The following is a 27,314-nucleotide window of genomic DNA, read 5'->3' as shown; positions in this document are numbered from 1 at the left end:
CCTCTCGTTGCTTTGCAACGAGCTTGGCTCTAGTTTTCTATATAATTCAATGGAAAACAGTGTCGCTACTGTTAAAACAATGGTATGTTGAAGACGTAATTACCAAAAAACTGCTGTTGAATCAAAAACAATTTCCACAGAGTAGTATATACATTTTCAAGATACATCGGTCAAATTTTTAGGTGTGGTTTTCGAGTGAGAAAAAAAGGTCTGTAAACCCGCGACCTACGTAAAATATACATGCCTGTATTTTCAAGTGGGAAAAACAAATTTGACATTCCTTCTTTCATGTGTCCAGGAAAGATTTTAAAAACTCCTTATGTCTTAAAGCATTAACAAAACTTGTTCTTCTTGGAAATTTGGGCATTGTTTGGCTAAAATTTAGAGCACTGGAGATGAAACAGTTGACTGTTGTTTTAAGTGTGTTGCAGAGGGTTTGAAACTGAGCTAGAGGAACACTATAGAAGAAATTAAGTACAGTTTATATTCATCAAAGTCTAACCAGTAAACACAATAAAGGAATCACAATATACCGGAAAGAGACCCAACATCCAACTTGTTCCATCATTTATTTCAAATAAATGCTGACTAGACAAATTTTAAAGGATTTCTCTTGCTGGAATCAGTTCAAATACTTGTGCAAAAACAAATTTAACATAGAGAACTTATCAGATCTAAACGGAATCAGTGCCAAAACAAAAAACAGCATTTAATAAGAAAACAATGACACTTTTACTTAAGTAGTTAATGAACCTATGGTAATAAGGCAAGCATATCAAAGTACACAAATAAAAATTGTCATTACAAATACATTCATAAATATGGATGATAATCATAATGTTATGACTATGTGATTGTGAATGATGAACCTTTGGTACATGTTAAAATCTGAGATGCAGATACACAATCACTTCACGGGTCGTTTATGTCACAACTTCTCAGACCTTGGTCAGTAACATGCACGGTATATATCTGATACACATCTGGCAGTGGTTGACACGATACACATTTAGTTCTACGGGGCACTACTGAGTACCAAGACACTAGCAATACTGAGTACAACCCACAACACAAAATCAAAGCTACACAACAGTCAATCGCGGACCATTTCTGGCGGAGTCTTCATTATCTCACATATCATTGAGACTGCGCATGTTTTACAGAATTCATGGTAAAAATTAAGCATATTTTGACAAATTTTGACAAACTCTTGATTTTATCAAGACATCTTCCACACTGTCCTCTGTTTTTGAATGAGTGCATAGCGAGTCAACAAAAGCAACCTTACTAAAAATAAAAAATTCAAACAGGGTATTAAAGTGGAAGCCCATTCTCAGCTATGGTATTGACGAAATAAATTTGTTAATATAAATACAATGATCAAGAAAACATTGGTCCCTTCTGAAGGAACAACAACACAAAAAAAAAAACAAAAAAAAACAAAAACGGAGATTCAGAATGCAGAAATTATGTTTGAAGTTGATGAAAAATTTTGATCCATGTTGAACTGCACCACTCTGTAATAAGGCATGAGTTTGGGTGACGTTCACTTCTTGCCCTTCTTTCCGAGGGTGGACATCTGAGCCTGATGCTGAGCCTTGCGCTGTTGGAATGCCTGCATTTCACTCTCATACCGCGTCTTATTATCCTCAATTTTCTTCTTCTCCTCAGCATGTTTCTTCTTTAGTGCATCAAATCGGTCATGTAACTGCAAAATAAATTAATGTCAACAATATTTTTTTTTATGTTATGAATTAATCATGATTGACTAGGTTTGTCTACTTGTGTACAAGAAGGCAAATATAATCAATCATATTTAATACATAATATGTGCAATTAATTCTGCATATGCATACGAAAATAATATCCCAAAATTAAATTTTAATCAATTTCAAAATTATCTTACTTAAAAAAGAATCAATGCTAAAATCCCTGCATGCAAAGTAGCATGTATTTATTACTTGTTATTTTCTCCCTCTATCACTGGTCATTTTTTCTCTCTATCATGTTATTTAGATATCTATGTCTCAGTTTCTTTTGTTGAGTACCTCTTTCTCTGTCTCTTTGAGTTGAGCCTCTTTCTCTTTAACTCGAATGACAAACGTCTGTCTCATTTCGTCTTCCTTTCTTTGTAAGTCAGCCAAGTGTTGTTGTCTCTTCAACTCATACGTCTCCGACAAACTACAATAACCAGAAGTCATACACTCCTTCTCTGAATCAATATATACAGTACTATGAATTTGATATGACAAGAGAGATAACTCTTAGTTAAAGACTCTTCAGAAAAAGGTGGTGCAGTGTGGTGTTTCTGATTTATTTAGTGACTCCAAGAATAGACCCATCAGTGTTTAACACAAATACTTGTACACAGTAAGTGCAATACTATGTTTTCATAATATTTGTTAGCATGTGAATATGTCAGTGATACATAATTTTGTGCAGAGAAAATACATGTACATGGTACAAAATGGCACCTCATACTTCTAATATCTACGGTTACTGGATGTGTTCTTATTTTGGTGGATTTAATGCTTCATCTAACCGAAAAGTACAATATTTACTGAGCACGAAGGCTAAAGTAAATATTGTATTTTAAGTGTACTTAATGCATAAAGCATTGTATTGACTGAGAAAATAATTGTTTTATTAAATGATTGTATAATTTAACCCATCGAAACCGGCTATAAAATTCAACAAAATTGTATACCATGGACTTTTGACACAATCATAGATTTGTGCATTCAATGTTGCAATGTAACAGCACTATAAATTCAACTCGTGAACAATGTAAAAAACAGTCCACACGGTATCCAGAATTGATATGTCCCAATCTAGGTTTTCTTTCCTGAACTTTAATCACATTTACACTTCATCTGTAATCAACCAATCAAATCACACAAATCAAAATTGTTCTTCCTAACCTTTTGGATTCATTTTCTGAGAAGCCCATTTCCTGCAGTTTGTTTCTGCGGAAGAGTTCATAATGCTTGCTGTGTGTGGTCTCTCTCATGTCTTCCATATTGGTTCGAATCAACATCTCCCTCAGTTTGACAAAGTCGCAGTGATTTTCATTCTCCACTGCAAAGCAACAAAACTGTCAATTTATCCTATTGGATAAAAATATTCTCATTCTCCACTATAAAGCAACAAAAATCTCAATTCATCCCATTGGATAAAAATATTCTCATTCTCCACTGTAAAGCAACAAAACTCTCAATTCATCCTACTACATAGAAATATGCATTCTACAATTATTTGTCTGCATTTTGCTACCTAAGTATTTTTCATGTGAAAACCTTCACAAGATCAATAAGCTGCTAAACTTGTGATCACTTAATCTTTTATAAAGAGGGGGATGATAGGAATTTAGATCATCAATCTCTTTGACGTAAATTTTTCTATTACCTATACAACATGCAATTTCTTTCATAAATCCATAAAATATTCTTCCAGATTAAGGCTGGTTGACAATGCTAGAGAAGATGGTAAAAATAAGTGGGTTGTACAACTTTGATAAAACACAACAGCAATTTAGCACTCTATAATAAACCCTAACTGAACCATCAACTCCAAGTCAGTGCTCTTTCTAACTAATGATTTAAATGGTTACCTTGTACTGTTCCCCAAGGATACTGCCTGGCTTTAACCATCTTGTTCCCAATTTTGACTTCATCACTGCTTCCAACCACTGCAAATGGGACATGTCCCTGCAAAAAATTAACCCAATATCCATAGAATAAACATTTTCAGTTTTACAATGTTATAATACCCCCACCCCCCAGTCTTATGTTTTGTATTCTTACATTCATGACTTTGTTGGCCTCGGCCACAGTCTCATCATCTATGGGGAAGCTGTAGATCTGGACACCATTAGAACTCAGCTCGTTCATGATCTGTCGATATATATATATAAACATCTATTAAAGGTTACAAACAGTATAACCTGAACTATCATTTCCTTGGAAGAACATAAGGAGTAAGAGGCCCAAAGGCCACATCACTCACCTGAAATTTTCTTCTTGACTTTTATTAATCTACAAAACTCATCCTGGATATACATGTATAAGGTTTGAATAAACATGAATCAATGCTTCATGGGGATGTCTGTACTTATTCTTTTTGTACTTCAAAAAGAAAATCCTTCTGAATTTTTTCGTATAATCCTACATGTAAAACTTCTATTGTAGTCCATCCCTCCCAAGTTGATTATGGCTTTAACTAACTTCATTCTCTACTGTGAGGAAGATTTTTGTAGTATGTTATAACAAAATCTTACGTTAGACTAATAAGGTTTTAATAGTATGTTATGATATAATCTTATGTAAGGCTATTAGGTTTTTGTAGTACATATATGTATGTTATGATATGATCTTGCGTAATACTATATAAATCCCTATTGAATTCCTATTTATGTTGAGAACAAACTTGAATCCACACTAAATGTTTGTATATTCTTTTTACGTCCCATTTGAGGAGTTTTCACTCATTTAGGGACATTGCCAGCTTTAGGTAAAGTGCCACAAACTTTGACCTATGAATACCAACCCTACTGTGACACAGGACCTCCATTTCTAATGTCACATTGAAAAGACCCCAAAACTTTCCCTTTTAATGCTTGGAAAATGAATGTTATATGTCTTAGGTTTGATGTGATGCTAAGACTGAGAATTGAATCTGGACCAAACCACTTACCTAACCCAGCTTGTTCTTCACTAAATGGGTATGCTTGCACAATACTTTTATTCTTGTAGTTATTGAGAACAAAAATTTTGAAGAATTTTCGTGTTATAGTCCAATGAAAAACTTCTTTTGTGGGCAGACTATGACTTGGTTTGAAAAACCCTCAAATTCAAAATGCATAAGGATGCTCCATATTGACAAATTGTACCAGTTTAATGTTAATGAGAATATGTAACTACACATAATTAGATATATATACATATATATGTATTTTTTACTCTCAACTTGGTGGTTTTTGAGAAGGTTATCAATGATTCCTATTTCCTAAATATCTAGAGAAGTCATAAATGTGAAACTTAATGGATGCCAGACAAAAGCTAAAATAACCTTTCCATGTTGAAATAAAAACTCCCAAGTATTTTCAGATACAAAGCAGAACTTCTTTTGAAAAGATTACCCTACCATGTACCAAGATTTTACAGATTTTTGTATTGGTGTGACCTCCTCCAACAGGAAACCACCAGCAAACAAAGTGAGAGGGAATGAAAACAAAATAAGCATTGTTTACTTCCTGTTTCTCATTGTCCTGTTAATGTGACCTTCTCACACAGAAAACAAAGCGAGAGGGAATGAAAACAAAATAAGCATTGTTTACTTCCTGTTTCTCATTGTCCTGTTAATGTGACCTTCTCACACAGTAAACAAAGCGAGAGGGAATGAAAACAAAATAAACATTGTTTACTTCCTCTTTCTCATTCTTCAGAGCTGTGCAGTTTTGTACTTTAACGTAGAATTTCAGTTGAATCCTTGACAGAAATACTTGCCTTCTGTTTAAATTTCTGCAGTTCAACCTTTGTAATGGTGTCAGCCTTAGCGATGACTGGGATGATGTTAACTTTGTTATCTAGTTTCTTCATGGTGACCAGATCCAGGGCCTTCAGTCTGTCAATAAATCAAAGCGATGTTTACAGTAGAAAGAAACTTACTTCCTTCTAGTGTTTATCATTACCACAACAAGCTCCCCAGCATCTAACCAAGAGTAAATCATGTGAACTATAAATGCTGGGTATTCATTTTCACTGATAAAAATTCTTGAAAAAAATATCATTTTACTTCAAGCTAATCATTTATGTCACAGGTGGATCATGTTTAAATTTGAATGTTTGAAGTGTTTATCAAAATTACAAGAATAAGAGGCCCATGTTCCACAACATTCACCTGTGTTACATCAGCATTCAAATGTCTGAAATTTTCATATTCATCAATAGAATATGTATGGGAGAAGGGGCTAAATTCCTAAAACTATCATAAAAAGTGGAAATGTACATGCATGTGTGGTGGGAAACTTTTTTGCTTAATCAATCCCCTGTATCGATTGTATTTTGCAGTGAAATTCATTAGCATCATGGAAATAACACCATGCATAAGGGTTGTCTTATGAATTTCAGCACAATGACAAGTGAAAATTTCTATGGTTGTAGTATAAAAGGAGTCATTAATTATTTCATCATATGACTGAATAATAACTAGCTTCTATGGCTACCTGGTGGCCATCTTTGTTTACAGATAGAGTGCAAAACCTAGTCAAAAGTTATTAAAGATGTGTGTTTTTATTAGATGAACAAAAAATAATGACCAGTCATATCAAATTGTTTCCAATTCATTTTTGGTAACATGTTGGATAAATAAAATGTTATATTCACATTGAATACACGCAGTAGTGAAAATGTTTTATTTTTTTTCTAGTTTGTTGCATCTCAGCCAATCAAAAAACTAGGAATCATTCAACCATGATAAAACAAGAATCTGAACCGTGACTTACGAGTGTCCAGTGGGAGCCACAAAGTACAGACAGGCATGGATCCTCGTGTCATGGAAGTTATGGAGCAATCTCTTTATTTTCAGTTCTTCACTCAGGAAGTTGTCAAATTGGGCATCAATATAGTCCACGATAGGCTTCCAGCTGAAGATATCGGATTTTTTTTTTATTGTTTACCAACTTTACCTCATTGGAACAGAAATGTCACAGTTAGATTCTATCTATATACTGACCTGTCTTCCTTGTTGATCTGGTCCCCGAAACCAACACTATCAACGACCGTCAACTTTAACCTAACATTGCTTTCTTGTAGCTCTGAAAGACAATCATAGATTTAAAGGACTCTGTTCTATTTCATAACATTTCCACCTTAATTCACATTTAAATAAAAAATCATTAAAATGGATTCTCTGTCTCACCGTAAGTACTGGCCTTGAGTTTCACCCCTGGTAGATCATGTGTGCTGGGGGTGGAGTCAAAATGGGTGTTGAAGAGGGTGTCCATCAAAGTGGACTTCCCAATGCCTGTTTCACCTGTAACATGAATATGTAAATCATATGTAAAGTCTGAAGGACAATATAAAAGAAATACTGTCAATTTCACCGGGTGTCATGTGCTATCATTTTACAATAACCAATGTTAAAATACATCAAAATTAATGAAATTAGGTATAACATGATGAAACTCTCACCCAGACAGAGGATGTTGAAGCAGAACCCCTGGGCCACAGACTTGTTGACCAGTTGGTCAGGGAGACTGTCAAAACCCACATGACCATTGAGATTCAAGTTTCTGACCGAAGCCACATGGGGTGGTTTACTGGGCTAAAAAATAAGACATGACAAATACAGAACAAAAATTCAAGAATTCTCCTATAGTTTATATATTTTCCATTTACACATGTACACTACATCAATTGGTTACTTTGTGTCAATGAATCTTGTGCGCTTGATGATTAAAGGTGTGTATTACATTTAATGATGCCTTACCTAGCAAATTAGAGAAACTCACATAACATCCCACAACAATGAACTCTGTTATTACAATAAAGATGACACAGAAATATTACAGAGTTCACATACCAAGGAACAGGTCTGTGGAGCCAGGTGTGACACAATGTGACAGGAAAACTTTGACCTCAGGTTCTGAACCGACATTGTCAGACACCAACACTATGTTCAGCCCTTCCTACCTCCAGAATCTGGCTTCCACTGTTTTACATTGTATATATGAAGTGGCTTGTACCTGTGAAGCCTTATTATTGCTTGACTTGACCTCAGCATGGTCTTAATAATAATACACAGTCAAAGTTTACATACCATGTGTAGAACCTCAAAATAAATCTGTAACATTGAGAAAATGATTTCCTGCCGCCATCTGTGTAAATAAGTCTACTACTGGTTCTGTATCTTATCAACAAAGGAAGGAAAATTGTAAAATAAGGACCCAAACTACATGTTTTTATTACCTTATATTAATTTACCAGGTGATCAAAATTGATGAAGTGGAATAATGTAAGTGCAACATCTGTTAGTGAAAACAAAAAGATGAACAATGAATGAACCCCTCTTCCGTCAGTTGAACATGAACAAGTTAAGCCATGTGAACAGTTCACCTTTATGAACATAAACAAGTAAGTCATGTGAACAGTTCACCTTTATCAACATGAACAAGTTAGCCATGTGAACAGTTCACCTTTATGAACATAAACAAGTTAGCCATGTGAACAGTTCACCTTTATGAAGTCTGGATACAGACTGCTTGTGGATATAACTGGTAGCTTGTCCCATTTTTCCAATTTCATCCTCTGTTTATGGCAACGTATATATATATGCATTAAAACCTCTAAAGCAAATGATTGTTTACAAATTGTACATCTGTTCAATGCCGATGACTCATAACAAGAAAGACCATATGTGCATCTTGACAAAAAACACACAGAATGTTGGTTATGTACATCACTAGACTGATTCGTGTAAATAAATGCAGTTTAATAATTTTTCTTTATGTTTACATGGTATTAGTAAGGTTATTGTCCTAGATACATTATAACAGTACCTCAGAGATATATAACAAGTCCATTAGATTTAATGACATTTACTGTTACATGATAATTAATTAGTTTTATTCATCTCTAGAGAAAGTTCTTAGAAATTCACATTACAAAGACACAGAATAGTAAACGATTGTTGACAGCATACATAATGGTTGTTGATACTGGGGTAATAGTCTATATAGAATTTTATCTTGAGGAAGTGGTAGCACAGGAGATATCAAAGAAATAGTCACTAGCATTTATATATTAACCATGCTTATGTACAGACTTGTATACCATTCTTGTATCCAGAACTATTCAGACTGACTTAATTTTCTCTATACATGTACTGTATATATATGTATATATAGATAAACTGATAACCCAATCGTACATTTTGTAAATTTCAGATATTAGGCACCACACCAGATTATGATTAACATGACGAATGGTCATCTGATTCATTTGCCGATTCTCAGCATGTCTGATCATAGGATTTCATGTTTTATGTTCTGATTTAACAAAAGGACCACAACACTCACCTGTGCATAGAGAAATGAGACGTGTTAGTCTGGAGCACTGAAGTGGCAGAATAAGCAACATTTAAATGTTTATAATATGCACCATACATCTCGAATGCTTCCATGGTTTTTTTTTTATGTTAACAAACTATAATCATTAGTTATTTCGCCGATTACAAGTACAAGTTTCCTATCCTAAAATCTTTGGAGCTCTACTATGCAAAAAGGAAAAAAATAAAACACCCAGGCATCATAATTTGCACCTATATTCTTTATTACATGTTTCAATATCATTTTGCCAAATTTTGAAAGATTTTTTTCTTATCTTTTATAAACTTCTTAATCCTCATTGTGGCCCCATGCTGACTCTGGGGACAATTAGACAAACTCAAATTACACTATATGATGATGCTTCCATATAAATTTTATAGTCTTTTCTGGATCAAAGCTTCTTCAGAAGATTGTTCATCTTGAAAACCCTTCACCATTGTGCTAACTTTCGTTAAAATTGGTCAAGTGGTTCCCGAGAAGACGAAAAAGTAAATAGTTTACACTAGACAGATTCTGAACAAAAGTTGATCAGAAGAGGTCATCTGTTTGCTAAGCTAAGTGAGCTAAAAAGCATTTTGTGATTACTTGTTATTGGTTAGTATTTTTTATAAATAGGAAATGACCATAGATTTGTTACTAAATGTATCTTAGATCAAATTTATGAATTTAGTAACCCCCAAAATTAAAAAGTATTACACTTGCGATATCTTTAATTAATTTCAAGCCTTTGCTTCTCTTGAAAAAGTAAAGACTATGGCAACATGCACAGAATTAAGGAGTATCGTTTAGGACACAGAACAGACAAAGCGAGGATGATGAGGCTTCTGTTACACGAGTACCTGTCCTGCAGCGAGATCCGAGTGGTCAATTGAGAGATCAAGCTTTGACTGATCATATGACAGATCAGCTGATTGATCTAGGGACGTGTCTCCAGCGGACGATTGTTCGATCTTCACGAGAAACAGACAAAAAATCTATCAATACGTCTATCACAACATGTAATAGCAGTACTTCTGGACCAATGCAGGATTTTGTCACATTGTATACCATAAAATGTCTATGACAGGAATATTTACAAAAGAGAAACAAGAACTTGTATTAAACAATTTCAATACAAACTCTGTCATTCATCTATATGAATCCTCCTGGCTTGACGTCCTTACAAAACTGATATGTACATTAAAACTGATATATACATGTATATGTACATTAAAATTGATATACATGTATATGTACATTAAAACTAAAATGTGTAAAATGAGGGAGCTTTAGGAACAAAATTTGACTTTGTGAAACTAACATAGACAGCCAACTGTTTGGTGAAGCATAATCTTAGTAACATATTGGGGTTTGTTTATGTGGATTGCAATCTATAGTTGGGCTTTGAATATCCTATTCAGTTGCAAATTGTTTACCTGGATTTTAATGTACAGATAGGCTTGGCTTATCTGGATTTTAATGTACAGTTGGATTAGGTTTATCTGGATTCCCAAAATCTAACTGCTTCTGACAGCTACTAGACTATATTTCTTGTTACATGTATCTACTCTTTGATAGATGTGATTCATTTGTGCATAGCCCCAATCATCCACACAGTTTTGCTTGGAACCAAAATGTCTGGATTATGAGGTTCAAAAGTATATGATCAAAAATCTTAATTGTTCTACAAGAACATGTGTTTCCTGCAGATTTTATATTAGTTTATAAACTTTCATCCTAGTTCTACTGTTGATTATAAAATGAAATTTGAAATGTATTTTGACATGGCTTAATGATGTGTGCTGTGAAATATACAGACCAACACCACATATTGAATTAATATACACCTACTCAAACTAATTCATTTCATTCGATAAGACCCTAAGCACTGCTGGCTGTGTTAGTCTGTCTTCATATTTTGGATCTTTACTATGTTCCATACTTTGTTACTACACATTTTAAATACAGATTGCTCTCAACATATCAATTTTGCAATCCAGAGAGAAAACAAATGCCACAATAAGCGCTCACATTTAACATCTTGGTGTTACCTATACCTGCACAAAGTTTTAAAACATTGTTTCAACTCTAAAACGTTTCGACTTTTTATTTCTACCAATAAGGCATGGCATAAAATGATTCCTATATGTCCATCATGCTTTGTAGGTGATACATATACTAATTATGTTTGTGATTTCTCAGAGTTGAAGACAATGAAGGCTAAATTAGTATGTTCTGTGGATTATGTTAGGTCCATGCAGTAAGCTTCCCTATATAATTTGATGTTTGAAAACCATGATTGAATGATAAAATATTCAGTCCGATAGTCACAGAAATACTACAGCTGATCACATATATATTGGATTGGGTTCATGTATCCAGAATTTCTGAAGGGAGAGATTCCAGGATTTTCCATCGAAGTAACATCTGCAGATGCACAAACCGTGAAATGGGGAGTAGGTTTACTTGATATATCCTGTTGCTGGGAGCCAGAAAATGAAGTAGCCATATCTAGCACTTTGAGTCAGGGGTATCAAATCGATTGATGAAACCACACAGAATTTCTACTGTACATTATCACATTCAAGTCATTGTGCCAGCGACCTGTTTTGTAGCTGTTGTATACCTCATTATAATAAATATTCTGTATCATTCATGAGATATCTATCTATTTCCTATTATTTTCCTGATTTAAACACGATATCTTTTTCATGCAGTGGGTTGCATATTGAGTAAATTTGGGGAAATAATAATAAAATAAAATGGATAAAATGGGTGTTTCCGCCTTTGTGTGCAAATTTGGATGCAGTGTTTTTAACAATTAAAATACAAATCCACAAATAGAGATAGCAGATCATAACTGCACTAAATATACACACATTTAAGAACATGATAAATAGTGTACCTACCCTCTGCACGTCAGGAGTTGACATTTTTATTAGGAAACTTGACGGATTCCTGAGATTCCGTTCTTCCCTTTAAACAGACCGGAAGTAAAGCAGAAATTTAATAATTTTTTTTAGAGAAATAAAACAGCTATCAGTGATAAGTGTACAGTAATAATAACAAATAAGCATTTTTTAATAACAAATATTTGATCTGATTATAGCGACATTACAAATAAATATTCTGATAAAAACGGAAAATGTGCCCCCCCCCCCCCCGGATTAATAAAGCTAACTACCAAACACATGTAAAGTCGGACCTATCTCATATCTTTCAGAATATACTAAATACATGTCATGGATTATGTTCAGAACATCATCAAATTGAATATTAGTATTATGGAGATTCCATTTATTTATTGATTTAATGAATTTTAGAGGATATTATATCAATTACAATACATTTTATTGAGTTTAGTAACAAATGGGTCAGCTTTAAAAAAAAAAAAAAGCATAAATTTTTGTAAAATCTCTATATTACTCAGGGTATATTCTTATCGCGAATGTTTAATTTCATATTTTTCTAACTAGGTATGATACCCTATATTTGAAACTATGTAGACAAAGAAAATGATAGGATAAATTTCTTTCTATACCACGCACAGTAAGAGATTTTATTTCTTAGGAGAAATTACAAAAAGAAAAAAAATAAAAAAATAAATAGATAAATAAATAAATAAATAAATAAAAAATTGAAATTGAGGAGAAACTTTATGTATCAATTCGATACTACCTTAAATATCGTCTCCAAGGGAAACAATATAAAATTTCGGTTTGTAACAGTAAAATATGAAGAACAACAAGAAACCAGGGGCGGATCCAGAACTTTTTTTAAGAAGGAGGAGGTGTGTGTGAACTAAGTTTGTTACCTTTTCAACCACAAATAAGAATTTTCAATCAAAAGGGTTGTAACCCCCGTATTCCTACCCCCTGTGTGTTCTATACCTACCCCTGGGTATTCTATACCTACCCCCGGTGTGTTCTATACCTACCCCCCCCCCCCCCCGTATGTGTTCTATACCTACCCCCTGTGTGTTCTATACCTACCCCCCGTGTGTTCTATACCTACCCCCCGTGTGTTCTATTACTTCTATACCTACTCCCTGTTTTTTGGGGTTGGTTTTTTTTTCTTTCCATTAGTTTTTTGGGGGGGTGATACTGAAAACAGTATATATTTATTATTTGGGGCATCTTTAAAACCCTTATTCTATTTTCAATCTTTTCTAATTCTAATTATACATTTGTTTATTTTTTCTATTTTCAATCTTTTCTAATTCTAATTATATATTTGTTTATTTATTCTATTTTCAATCTTTTCTAATTCTAATTATACATTTGTTTATTTCTTCTGTCTTTGTTTGACAGTATTATGCTTTGTATGCCAGACAACTTGCAAGGCACATTTCCAAATATTTCCGATCAAAAGTTTTGGACCGTGTCCGTTCATATAGGAAGTTGTTCCGGCATCCCTGCCGAAAGTGGAGGATCTGACGCATCAACACAGGTTTCAGTTTGGAGTTTAGATGATAATTAAAACAATCTAAGGTGAGCACGGGATAGAAATTGGCTGGTGAGGTGTCTACATAGAAGGGAGTGCAGAGATGTCGCTCAGTGCGAGCGCCGACGAGAAAAATGGCACATCTACCTTGTCAACAGATGACATTCTGAAATCAACAGGGAATGACGAGCTGAAGTTTGGTCTGTTGATTAGTCTCTTGAAGGTGGACCAGGCCCCGAACAAAGATGTTGTGGACACAGTGCTGCATCTGGTAAGTATGTCGATTCATGTACTTTTGTGGGCGTGGCATTCTACCTGCATTGCAGTCAACAGGCTTCATGTAAGTTACATGCATGTAGGCTTCACGTACACGTTACACGCCAATGTGACCAGTATGGATTAAGAAGAGTTATATATAGAAAGAACTATTAGTAGCATTGGGTTTAGAATGGAATGTATAGATGTAAATGACTTTCACGTATAGGAATGCATCAGGTTGCTGTACACTTCACTTGTTCCCAGCTTTTAAATGAATATTGTTTTTCGTATTTCATGTACCTCCAAGTGCAGTGCAGGTGGCAAACTTCCAGTCTTAGCGCAGTGGTTTTTCTGACATTTCTCAACACATGATATAGCAATATTGTTTAAAATGCTGACTTTCAACCAACTTATTTAAGGATCCAAGCTATACAAAACATGATTTATTTCAATGTGTTTGATTGCAGAAAAATATAATTTAAAAATTTCAGTTTCCTGCATTAGCATGGCTTATATTTGTGTCATATCGTGGCTCGAAATTAACATATGACGGTCAGTCCGTGACTGGTTAAAAGTCTGGCGGACTGACTGACATTTGTTTTAGATAGTCTGATGGGACTGGTCAATTTTCTAAAATATGTTAAATGTCTTTTTGGAAAACTTGCTTATCTAATCTTAAACACGCTTTTGGCATTCCTTTGTAGACATCAGACGTATCCGATTAGAGTTTCAATATTGTCTGAGGTATATCAAGTTAAATCCCATTATTTTATTTGAATATCATTAACGAAATATGTTTAATTATATCTGGAAAACTCTGGTGGACGGGTAAATTTTTCTGTGGACTGGTTGAAATTGAACCCCAACAGTCCAGCTGGACTGGTGACAGAAAAAGTTAGTTTCAAGTAGAGGTGCGCGGTATTACCGGTATACCGGTGTACCGGTATTTTTCTGGTACCGGTATGTACCGCGGTACACGAGGCGAAATACCGGTATATTCAAGTCTGATAACTCTTAACGAAAATATAAAATTGAAAGAAGAAAAAATAATTTAAGAAATTTGTGTACGCAGTGACTCACTTTATTTACATCGTTCCCTCATTGTGATGCAATGAAAGGTAAGTCTAATAACTGTACACAATCGGTAAAACATACGAAGTATAAAACGCGATTATTTGATTATTAATGATATGAAAACAAATCAAAATTAAAGAAAAAAATAATAGAAAACATTTCATTAAGTTATTATTTTAATATATGAGGTAGATTATAAAAATTGTTTTTATGTTGTTTGGTATATTCGGGTCGAATACCATTTCCGGCTATTAGGCAAACCCCAAGTAAAAAATAAAATAAAATGGCAGATGCAGACTTGTGCGTTCGAAACAACTGTTCATCGCGCGAGTACAAATTCCTGCCGATTCTGAACGCCGACTTAATGGGTTTGAGGTGCAAGAATGTAGGAATTGTGGTAGAAGAACAAGAACACGTTCATACGCACATGTTCTCGTTATTCTCTTTAGAGAAGTGGACAGGCGTATTCTACATGTAGAAGTTCTCGTCATTCGCGACTCTAAGAACTTCTAGACTTTGAGATCGTGTCAAATAAAATCCACAGGTTTCCCCCTATTAATTATTTTTATAATCGTTCCAGTCAGTAGTCTAGTCACAGTCGATTCTAGTCATAATACAGAGACACTGCTATATTGTATACATGTACGATATACTTATACGTTTGGATTAAACTTTTGTTCTGTTAACTGGTTTAAGATTTAAATAAGATATTTTCCTTATCATTTATATTTGAATAAATTAAATGCAATTTACAATCAATAAACTAATAACAGCTCATTATATACAATAAATCACAACTAAAATCCACTAAAACTGAATCATACAATTAAAAGATTAAATCTGCGGTATACCGTGGTATGTACCGCGGTATTTTGCAAATACCACGGTATACCGCGGTACCTTTATTTTCTGCGGTACCCAACTCTAGTTTCAAGCCCTGCATATTAGGATAAAAAAATGTCAACATTCTTATTACTCATAATCTTGACTGCAGTCAGTGCAGTGCACTAGACGGTATCTCATAACAGAATTCAACTGTAATGTAGTCACTTGTAATTGTCACTGACTTTATAAACTATATGAGCCATAAGCTCATTGATTCCAATTATTATCATTTTGGAGTGGTTTATCTACACAGGGTAGTTGGGAGGACATAATATGAGAGTGCATATACGTAACATTTAATGAAACTGACATTTTATACCTTAGTGTGGTAGAACCAGAACATTATATACAAAAGTGCAATATGGAATGACTCCTATATTCCTACCCTTTTATCTGTCTTAACAGGAAAATTTAGTTTTTAATTCTGCTATGCAAACAGAGTTTAAAATTTCATTGTGATTACCTGCACTTTTGTTACTGAAAAGTGAGGAAGACTAAAGCAAAAATATTCTGTTATCAGATATGATTTTGATCATTTATTGATTTCCAGTTCCTTATTGTAATCAGTTATTGTTCAAAATTTATTTGAGTTCATACAGCAAATTTTTTTTTACATGTACCGGTGTTTTTGATTCTTGATAAAAAGACTGCAGTAGACGTGTCCATTGCTGCAATAGATGTTTACACACAAGAGACAAATTTTATATATTAAAATCCTGTAATTACAAAAGAAACAAGATCACTGACCAAGTATAGATATAATAGTGTTAAATCTAAAGCAAACTTGCATGGCGGTGCACCATGCCCTTATTGGCTGGTGCCATGCCCTTTTTAATTGCACCATAGAATGATACAATGAAAGTGCCCCGAAATTGTCTTGCCGCGATGAAAAGTGCCCTTTTGAACATATGATATGTGTGTCCTCTCTAGATCCTATATTTAACACTATATAAGGAATGAATGTCTGGTTTATTTGTATTATGGGGAATATAAAAACAGTGGAAGCACAGGGGTGATTTCTGCTTAATTTGTTTCCCAGTTTATACCAGGCTGCCATTGTTTATAAACGCCCACAAACAAACTGACATTTATTTCTTTTAAAAATTGTACTTAGTGCTAGACAGCAAGGAATTGTGTAGAATTTCATAATTTTGATAGACTGAAATGATACTTGTGTTTGGATTTGATGATCTCATTTGAAAAAAGTAGTAATCATTGACAAGATCAGTTTGTATTCTAAGTGTATCTATGTAGAGGGGACCAACTGCATACTGTTCAAAGGTAATGTTGAAATATGTTGTTTTAGACATTTAATTAAGGTGTGATGGATCAACATGGACAGAGTATTGATCTGCATCAGGTCTTCATTACTGATCTACAGCATGTTCAAATCAGTCCAAAATTGTTCTGGAATGAGTCCATAGAAAGAGGAATGTTGACTTTATATTTACCCCTCATCCCCCCCCCCCCCAAGTAAATTTAGGGATATGCAGCAGAAGGTATCGCCCTGTCTGTCCACATGACTCTGTATGAACCATAACTTTGAAACGAAGATGCAGTAGCTGTTTGTATTTTACATAAAGATTGCTGAAGGCGTGTCATGACCCATGCTCAAGGAATAAGATCATGTGAACAAGGTCATTTCATTTGGAAAAAAATGTTTCAAAATAATTGTCTATAACATTACCTATGTATACATTCATACAACACAATGTTTTAGACTAGTCTCTGTGTAAGGAACTTAGATTTAAAGGTCAATCTGACCGTGTCAAGGACACTGGAGAAAAATTACAAAAACTTCTGTGTAGGCCACATTTATTGTCATAGGGAAACTCTATGCATTCATGTTTGACCCACAAAGTTGCCTTTAATGTGTTATGAGTCTCATGACTCTATCAGAACCATTTTTAACAATAATGCTCAGGAAATAAAACACTAGCTGTTAGAGCTGACAATAGTGTGTTTATAAACTTTAACTTCACATTTTTGATTTGAAGAATTTGACCCTGTAATGATAGGAAGGGATATGACTACACACATTATTGGGGTTTTTTTTTATATGTGTGTGTGTGTTTTAAAAAAAAACCCTGATATTCAGGGGCTTCTACTGTTACACCATAGTTATGGATTAGTGGTAAACAGATGAAGAGTCCATATCAATCTGCATAGTCATTAACTGATGTACTCGGCTCACCGGAACCAGAGAATGTCTGTACATCACCATTTTGCCGTAAATGATCACTTATAAAGCCATATTCATTTTGATTGTGTATGTCGGTAAATAGTTTATAGCAATTTACTAATCAACAAAATGTGGAAGGCTGCAATCAAAAGTAGATGTGTACGGAGATATCGTCATGATTATCAATGTCATTTCGCAATATCTACATTTCCAATGTTTTTGCTTTTGATATCTCTACAAATTGTAATGATAGCCATTTCCTGGTGAATGCATTGAAGTGGTGAATAATATGCATGAGTCTTGATAGATATAGTATGTCTGTTTTAAAGGCTGGGGATTCTTATCAAAAATGAAAGTACAGAATTAAAGTAAACTTCATTTTTGAAAATATGTGAGGGTAGGAACTGTAGTAATTCACATCAGCGTACTTTTCAAGAAAGGCTACCACACTTCATGAAAAGTATGCTGGCGTGAAGCATCGCAGTTCATACCCTCATGTATTTTTAAAAATGAAATTTATTTCTTAAATAGCAACAAGTTGTAACCGTTTTCTTTAGCCTCAGTTGAAAATTCTTTTTTTTTTTTTATCAACTCATCTTAGTTGTAAGATTGAATGAGCTTTTCTGATCAAAGTTGTACACATTTTTTACTTCTTTTCAAGAACAACAGGACCAATTTAGACTATAGCTACCACATCCCATCCTTAGGGGATTCAAGTTTGCTGAAATCAAGGTTCAAGTCTTTTGTTAAGGGGAGATAAATAGGAAAAAGTGCAATATGACATGTGTTACAGAACTTGTAATTTCTTTTTCCTTTTTTAATTTCTTTTATTTTTTTATTCATAATTAAGAATTTAAATGATCTAAGAGCAAGTTTCTGGCTTGGATGAAGGGTAGGTTGGAGGGTCAGTTAGTGTCGATATACAACAGACTGTTACAGGTAAGGTTGGATTGATATACCTGGCCAGGTGATGAATTGGATTCCTAAGAGATTCACCTGTATCTACTTTGACATGCATGCTGATGGATCATTGATCATGAATTGATTTTGAACACCTCAGCCACTACCCTCAGACAGTGCAGTGTCAGCAACATGCTACAGGAAGGAAGCTGTGATTTATTGCTTTCTGATGAGCTGTAATTACACACTTCATAATCCCAGTCAGGTACCTCTCCACAGGGGTCAGCGGAGAAGGATCTAGCACTCCACTGATAGGTGGATTAGCTGGAGATATCCAAGTGTTTCTGTACAGTGCAGCGGCTCCACTGATAGGTGGAGCTATCCAAGTGTTTCTGTACAATGCAGTGGTGAAGGAGACAACATTAAGGCAGTCTGCTGTCTCCTAAGAGTAAGGAGGAATGTGGTGGAATGGGAGACATTTTAGGATCAGGGGCCTTAATTAGATGTACATCTGAGCAGTTTATAGAGCTCTACAATTAGACAGTAGACAGGCACATTTAAATGATGTGGGACGTCAATATTTATAGCCTTTTCTGTCAGATGTAGTGCAAATAGGAAGGGAGGATTCTGAATTGATCAACTTTAATAATAATGTTCATTTGGAGAATGATATGGACAGAACTGAAATCAATACTGCTTTATCATTAATGGCCTCTCTCAGGTCTATCTTCATTTTTCTGATGACAAAATAAATCTTTTGTCTCATAACCATGTAGGTGTCATGGAGAATCTGCCCAGTTGCCATGAAATGGTCTGTTCTGCTTTCATCGTGTTCATACAGACAATGCTTTACTAGTCCATAACTGGGGTATTATTTAGAATGCATACGAGTGTCACTGACTAATGTATGAATATGAATACTCTCTGTATGATGTGCATCATTTTTACCTTTATTAATGAAGCAAAACAATACAAAAAAACCAAATGCTTAAGTTCATTCCATATTTATAGACACAACTCTTGTCAATCAATACCTGTAAATATTCAGACTCGACCGAGTATGGCAAGTAGACATCATTTGTGTGATAAACTCACTCAAGCGAACTCCCATTTCCACCAATCGTATTCTAACTTGACCAAGTATGATTAATTGTCATCATTTGTGTAATAAACTCACTTGAGCGAGTTCTCTTCTCCGCCAGCGTCGGTATTCAGTACAGCAATTTGTGTAATGAACTCACTCGAGGGAACTCCCTTTTGATCACCTTTGGTATTTTCTTTTAGTTTGAAGAACTACTGATTTTCTCCTACATTTCCCATATTAACCAATCAGAGTTCAGGGAATCATGTTTTGTCAGCTTATTACTGTATCTCAGACTCTAGTGTACAGTGTATGTACATGAGGAAAATTTCACTAAAGATCTTGTGACCACATAAATTTTCTTCTTTCATTACAATTACATAAGCTTGATAAAATTGACATGGTCAGCAAATCAGATATAAGTTTTTAAACACATTTGGATGTACAACACTTTTAACTAAAATGAATTAGATTTTCACTGATAATATTTCAGGTAAGGATATATACTAGTTTTTCCTACCAGTGTCCTTGACCTTTTATTACGTCACCAGAGTATACTCACCAGAGTATATACTCGGGTGACCTTCTACAGTCTTTTTATGTCTGTCATGATGTGTCATGTGTTGACATTCGCACGTTTTCAACTTCTTTTCAAATACTACTGAACCAATTTTGATAGCAATATTGAAAAAACAATTCCAGTGCCCTTGTCACTCGCAAAAAATGATGCAATCTTTATGAATCTTCTTTACTCTAGAACATCAGACAAACTGTATGCGTACACCGTAGTCATGGTCAGTTGGGTTTGTAAATTTTGTGGCCCCTTGGTCAGTGGTTCTGATGCTAGGGTGGGGCTTTATGGCTCATATAGTGAAAACTGGAACACTTTTTGTGGAGGCTTAAGACACAAATGATACTTTAAAATATTTTCTCTCAACATCAATACTAAAGGTATGCTAGATGTGTGATTTTTTTTTCTACATGAACTTTCATACATGTTTATTTAAGCAACACTGTAATTAAAAGTAGCTATTTTTTACCTCCATTTCCTGTAATTTTGCTGGGAATTTCAAATAAAAGTCCATGTTGCAAGTGGTTTTCAATCTTAGATATTAAATGTGAAGATCATTGCAAGAAAAATTTGAAAATCTCTGCTTTGTTTTGCATTATGGAATCCTCATTACAGATCTATAAATTTTAAACTTTAAAAGTAAACCAGATTTTTTGGAAGGTAGTATTCCTATAAGTGTGATAATAAATGGTTAAAAATTATACAGCAAAGCAAAGAATACACAAACTTATCAACATACCAAAAACAAAATACAAAACATCAATATAGACATGTATCACCTCCTCACCTCTCCTCATGCGGTTGTGAGAAGATAATGGAAAACAATTGCGCTATTCCTAAACTTTGATCGTAATTGTATAATTTTTGTTGTGAAGCAGGTGACAATAGTATGAAGTGTTTATTATCATACACAGATCTGTAGCTCTCTGGGAAAATATCGGAACAGACCAGACTCTGCAGATCTGTAGCTCTCTTGGAATATTGTGACAGATCAGACTCTCCACAGAGCTACAGATCTGTCGCTATATACAGATCTGCAACAGAGAGAGCATGATGTAGTACACAGAAAGTTTCAGTTCAAAACAGTTCTGTATTACATACACCTACGCTGTGTATATCATACAGTTCTGTGGAAAAAGAGAGAGAGTTAAGTTTTATAGCTTTATCTTGTAGTTACTGTATTTACAGTATAATCTGTCTAAACCGGCTATGTGTGGTTCCAAAGAAATTGGCCGGTTTGTACAGAGTCCGGAGTGCAGAATGTTGACAATAATGAGAGTTGCTTCCCTTGTATTCACTATCTATGCATACATGTGTAATGATTGCTAACGTTTTAATATATCACAAAAGAATTCAAAGTGTAAAAATATAAATGTCAGTGTTTTATTGTCGTGCTCATTTGAAAAAGTTTCAATTTTTATTAAACAGTTTAAAATCTGGGAATTATTCGCGCAATTTTCTGTTGGTAAATTGTCTATTTCCTCTACATCATCGCCGTTATCAAGTGCTACATTATGTACGTTCGTCAAGTTTGTGTTGTGTTCGTTTAAAATTTGTCTTTCCCAGCTTTCATTGTAAATGTATCGCTTTCAACTGTCTCAATTTGTGAAACGGAAACTAATGCAATGCCGAGTGATCGACCGGACATGGCGAGTTGTGCTAGCTAACTGCATATCATCACTGTCTGACTCGCTGTAGAGCTCCGAGAAGTCCACGAGGGGAAACCCTGCTTTTGGAAAACATAACGGGATTGTTGCCAATTTTGTTTCATTCCAAGAATGTATCGAATTCATCGATTAATTGAACTTTATCTTTTAATGCAGTTCTCATCTCTGTCGTTAGGGGGAGCGCCATTACCTCGTGCGTGGTGCTGTCATAATTGAAAAGTGCACCCCCTAAAAATCAGGTTTTATTTTAAACTGATCGCGCGGAGTACTCAGAGGCCGGTTTGGACAAATTATACTGTACAAAATAATTTTTTGATGCAAAACATCAAATCGGCTGCTAAAATTTTAAATATTCTCAGACTGATACTATGTATCATTTTGTTAAAGCATGTACTGCAGAGTTTTCCAAAAAAGAATATGAATACATGTATATGAAATATCATATTTTTGTTTCAATATTGGATGTATCCGGTTAGAATTGCAGCAGAACTTAAAATAAATCATTTTAAAATTAGCAGATGTCCCACAAAAGATTTTTCAAGTGCTACAACATGTATATCAAGGAAGTTCAGAGAAAACATGAAAAATACAGACATTGCCCAAGTCTGTCTATGAAAACGATGCCACACACAGGAAACCAACAGCATTATCAAACATGACTGGATTAAGTTTTAAAAATGATGAAATATTGTTTATTCCCCAATTAAATTGTGGCATGTGTACTTGAAAATTCTATCAGTTTTACACCAGATTTCATTATTAAAATACAGATAATCATGGGATGTTTTGGGGGCTTTGCCCCTTTTGTCCCATATCAGGACATACTGGGAACCTAAATGTTACCAACAGACTCCTAGGTATCTTTCAGATTTAATTTTTTTTTATTGATTACAGTGATCAATACTTATATTTATATTTATTTTCAAAATCTTTTAATTAGAACTTCTGTTCATGTTATTGATAAGGAATTATTCTACTGAAACAATAAAAAATTATTTTTCTCTTTTCCCCATGTGCACTCTCTAACACAACCACAAATATAGATCGACTGCTTCTGTGGCCAATAATCAACATCGGAGCTTAATTAAGGACTGAAAGTAATTTTAGATTCATTTTATTTGGTAATTAAGTCAGACGAGTCCTTAAGATATAATTTTTAGCTCACCTGAGCCAGAAGGTTGGTGAGCTTATCAGATCACTGAGATGCCTATTGGATGGTGTGTGTCTTGAAATATGGGTTATGTCTTGGAAAATCTTTGGCCTATATTTTGAAAATTGGTCAATAGTATCTTTGGGCTAAGGGCTTTCACATGAAAGAAGAAAAGAAAAAAGTAGTTCTTATCAGAGATAAAGATAATTAAGACAATGTGAAAAATTAAGTGGTTTATTCAAAAAATAGTTTGATCTGATTTTGACCAAACTATAGAATCATTATAGGATTAAACATTCTTTTGGAAGAATTTATCGATGTGTAAACTCTGGACATTTTACTCACAAACTGAATAAAAGTGTGAAGCACTTTTATGTTAAGTTTGTGAGTAAAATGTCCGGAGTTTACACATCGATAAATTCTTCCAAAAGAATGTTTGATTCTTATAATTCCAATTCATTCACTTTATTAACAATTGCAAAAATTTGAATAGTTTCCCCGCACTATGTTGTTTGTTTTCAGGCGTGTATGAATACATCGCGTTTTCGGATTTATTGATGTGTAAACTCTTGTTGAGCTTTATTTTTGTCCAATCAAAACAATTGTAATAAATAAGATTGGAATTATTGCAATGTAATGTAACTGATACAGAAGCATCACAACAGAATGTGCATTTTGGTTTGTTCATGCTATTATCTCAGGGTTAAGGGTCAGTCGTGACTTTAAGGACACATGTTCAACATGGTAGAAATTTGAATTTAAGTTGAAAATGCTCGTCCTGATAATAGATTTGTAATAGAGTAACAGTAAAGGCTTTATACTTCCTACAATGAATGCTTGTAACATGTGTCGTGACCTAGAAACAAGGTCAAGGGCACTGGTAAAAGAGAGAAGGAAATTCTTGTCGATGTTATAAATTTACATTTGAGGTTCATACTTGGTACACAGAATGTCTATGGTCAGGTGATTTATAGTGATCTTGTTGCATGGTCATCAGTTCAAGGTCACAAGTGGGAAACATTATTTTCAGGCCATAACTAAGTAATGGAAAGCTGTTGGAGGTTCATGATTAGCACAAAAATTGCCTATGGCAAAGTGGTATGTAGTTACCATAAACAAAGGTCATATAGTCAAGGTCACCATTAGCAAATATTAAAAGTCCTCCTCTTAACCACAGGTTTGTTATGGAAATATACTAGAGACTCATATTAGGTGCATATAATGCTTGTGGTCAGAGTATGACTTTAGAAACTGTAAACCACAGGCAACTGACTAAGATTTCAAGATGTGAAGATTCAATAAACTTTTCACAACTGCCAAAACCTCTCTTGTGTTTTTATTTCATTATTTTAAACAATATTATATTTATCAAATGACTATGACTAGACAGCAAGCACAATGTTTATTTCAACAAGATGTGTTTAACACAAATGGCAAATTCTGCTGTGGATATTTCAGCTCTCAGATATTTCTAATAATTTGCCAAATATAAAGTCAGTCTTTGGTTCAAACATTATTATAAGGATGGTCAAAATTTTGGACAGAATGACAGGACAAAAAAACATATTATTATGCTGTGTTATCTTCTATCTTGAGGGCATAACATTCCTCATGTAATTGAATGTCAAACACGGAGTCCATTGTCCAGACGGACCTTTTTTTGTTGAGTGCACAATGAAGTTGCATATTGTTTGCAGGATAGCCAATTATCAGAAGGAGTTGAAAAACTCCATTCAGAACTACAGATTCTCCTACCTAACCTGTATTTTATATGGAATTGGAACAGATATTGTAAAAAAAAAAATCTGATGTATTCATGTAATTTGCATTCAATTTAATATTGATGAAGTAAATTTATTACAATTCTGAACTCACTACTAATTTTCTTCGTATTTACGTACAAACACTACATAATTTCCACAATGTATTTATTGATAGTGGTTTGTGTCAGTCTTCAAATTAGCAATTCTAGGCACTTGGGTATCTTGTTTAAAATGCGCTCAATGTAATTTGTTGAATAATTATAAAGAAAAGGTGAATTTATTTGCCAGGAGCAATATTGCTTGAGCAAGTACAACAAAATAAAAACAGATAAACTAAATGCATTGTTGCGTCTTGTCTGGGGCATCATATGATGCGATCTAACATCAGCTCAGTTTATACGATGCAAAAAATGTTGATAAAGTTAAATGATCCAATCAAATTGCATTTTACAGGTGAAGTAAAATTATCAATGAATATTATCGAATCTGATAGTTAATGTTAAAACTGAAAAGTGAGTTACCAGGGTACTATATATTGATTACTATGACTAGGAATGTATTTGAATACATTTAAAATATATTTTTTGGTGTATTGCTTAGTTTCTTATAGAATGAAGTTTATAACCACATTATAAAACTGTTAATTTGTGCCTCAGAAATTGCAAATGTGTTAAACATAAACAACCCTACAGCATTTTACATCTGCATTGCATGGGATAACTATTGACTGCTTTCTTTAAATTTATTTTGTTTGTGATTTTTACATCTGCATTGCATGGGATAACTATTGACTGCTTTCTTTAAATTTATTTTGTTTGTGATTTTTACATCTGCATTGCATGGGATAACTATTAACTGCTTTCTTTAAATTTATTTTGTTTGTGATTTTTACATCTGCATTGCATGGGATAACTATTGACTGCTTTCTTTAAATTTATTTTGTTTGTGATTTTTACATCTGCATTGCATGGGATAACTATTGACTGCTTTCTTTAAATTTATTTTGTTTGTGATTTTTACATCTGCATTGCATGGGATAACTATTGACTGCTTTCTTTAAATTTATTTTGTTTGTGATTTTTACATCTGCATTGCATGGGATAACTATTGACTGCTTTCTTTAAATTTATTTTGTTTGTGATTTTTAACCAAGATCTCTCATTTATTGCTTAATTTTTGCAATGTTGTATAGTATATTATGACATGATGATTTTTCTTGCAAACTGGATTGAAAAATAAGATAATTTTCTAAACCAAATGGAATATGAATGTTATTCTACAGAATAGGGCTTTTTTTGGTTTACCAGTAATGTGACATTAACGTTATTATTATTAGTCCTCTGGGTCTTACAGCCTGAGAAAATGAGTTGATTATTAGGTCCGGGGAACTGCTCATCACAATGTAGAGCTGCACAGCCATTAAGGGAATAAGTTGTAATGAGTCAAATTAGGGAAGGTATGAATTTTTATTCGGCCGTGAGAGCACCAGACCTTATTGAGTGCCATTGGAATTTTCCCATTTTAATCAGGCTTCGACCATTGTTTCGCATATTTCCTTTGATGGGTCACTCAAATGACAAACCAGAGAATTCTTTCACCATAAGCTGACAATTTAATCATGTATAACCATTGTCAATTATTTTTTATGGATGATTACTTTAGACACTAGACTTGAAAAAACTTAATATTCTTTCAGCTTCCAATGTCTTCTGCACAAAATTTGAACCAATTGAGCAAGCCAAGCAATCTCTTATTGATTTGCTTAGTCTGAAGGTTGAATTTTATTTCATTATAATAAATGAGGACCACAAAATGGAACAGTTTCCTCAATAATAAATTCAATTGAAAGATAGTTTTCTGAATTAATAGAGTTTTTCCAGACGTGTTTGTAGAATATATTGTCTTGAACTTCTACATGAAGTCTGTTATAGAGAACTGTTGATGTATAAACTAGAATTGATTTTTTCTTCTTGGGTTAGTTTATTTTTTGAATTGCTTTATTTTCTGGATGGATGGATTGGACGATGGATGTTGATTCCATAATTTGTATAATGTACTTCGTAATTGTACCTGAGTATTTGTTAATTGCTGCATGATGTGTGCAATTTCTAAACTCATGTTGAAATTGGAAGAAAGTGATTGAATTATTTTTGAACTGTGTATTGATATCCTGTTAATTGTGAAGTGTCCTCAGAATTTTAGAAGAACTAAGGACAAAAAAAAAAAGATGTATGGGTAGTTTAAATGGGGGATAA

The 27,314-nt window shown here is 33.9% G+C and overlaps 2 protein-coding genes across 10 annotated transcripts in view; one reads left to right on the top strand and one right to left on the bottom strand.

Moving 5' to 3' along the window:
- Positions 1–555: 555 nt before the first annotated feature.
- Positions 556–12,211, bottom strand: LOC125679138 (septin-11-like). 3 transcript variants are annotated; one of them, XM_048918109.2, is made up of 12 exons: positions 11,995–12,133; positions 9,946–10,056; positions 7,191–7,323; positions 6,919–7,032; positions 6,733–6,814; positions 6,503–6,643; positions 5,505–5,622; positions 3,804–3,893; positions 3,611–3,707; positions 2,922–3,078; positions 2,049–2,181; positions 556–1,708 (listed from the first exon to the last, which is right to left on the bottom strand). In XM_048918109.2, exons 1-12 carry the CDS (start codon positions 12,016–12,018, stop codon positions 1,547–1,549), a joined length of 1,362 nt encoding a protein of 453 aa, XP_048774066.1. In that variant the 5' UTR covers positions 12,019–12,133; the 3' UTR covers positions 556–1,546. The 3 variants fall into 3 exon arrangements, with proteins under 3 accessions (XP_048774066.1, XP_048774068.1, XP_048774067.2); XM_048918111.2 differs by lacking the exon at positions 9,946–10,056 and having other exon boundaries at positions 11,995–12,211; XM_048918110.2 differs by lacking the exons at positions 9,946–10,056; positions 11,995–12,133 and adding an exon at positions 8,235–8,349.
- A 929-nt stretch (positions 12,212–13,140) lies between these two features.
- LOC125679183 (neurobeachin-like) overlaps positions 13,141–27,314 on the top strand; it is a 142,783-nt gene continuing 128,609 nt past the window's right edge. For 5 of the 7 annotated variants that reach the window (XM_056155364.1, XM_056155363.1, XM_048918177.2 and 2 more), the window contains exon 1: positions 13,142–13,799. In XM_056155364.1, the coding sequence (XP_056011339.1) occupies positions 13,632–13,799 (168 nt within the window). In that variant the 5' untranslated portion in view covers positions 13,142–13,631. Of the gene's footprint in view, positions 13,800–27,314 lie in introns of all 7 variants that reach the window. The other 2 variants (XM_048918175.2, XM_048918173.2) reach the window with 1 other exon arrangement.

Source organism: Ostrea edulis, chromosome 2, assembly GCF_947568905.1.
Source record: "Ostrea edulis chromosome 2, xbOstEdul1.1, whole genome shotgun sequence".
Lineage (NCBI taxonomy): Eukaryota > Metazoa > Mollusca > Bivalvia > Ostreida > Ostreidae > Ostrea > Ostrea edulis.
Note: the sequence above shows the minus strand (reverse complement) of the source record. Positions and strands in the feature narration are given on the sequence as shown.

Excerpts from the sequence above, each read along its gene's own strand:
- LOC125679138 (XM_048918109.2), bottom strand. The coding sequence starts at position 12,018 with ATGTCAACTCCTGACGTGCAGAGG. Across the intron at positions 7,324-9,945 it reads CGGATCTCGCTGCAGGACAG|CCCAGTAAACCACCCCATGT; the intron begins GTACTCGTGTAA and ends CTTATTTTTTAG. Across the intron at positions 2,182-2,921 it reads TCAGAAAATGAATCCAAAAG|TTTGTCGGAGACGTATGAGT; the intron begins GTTAGGAAGAAC and ends TGGTTATTGTAG.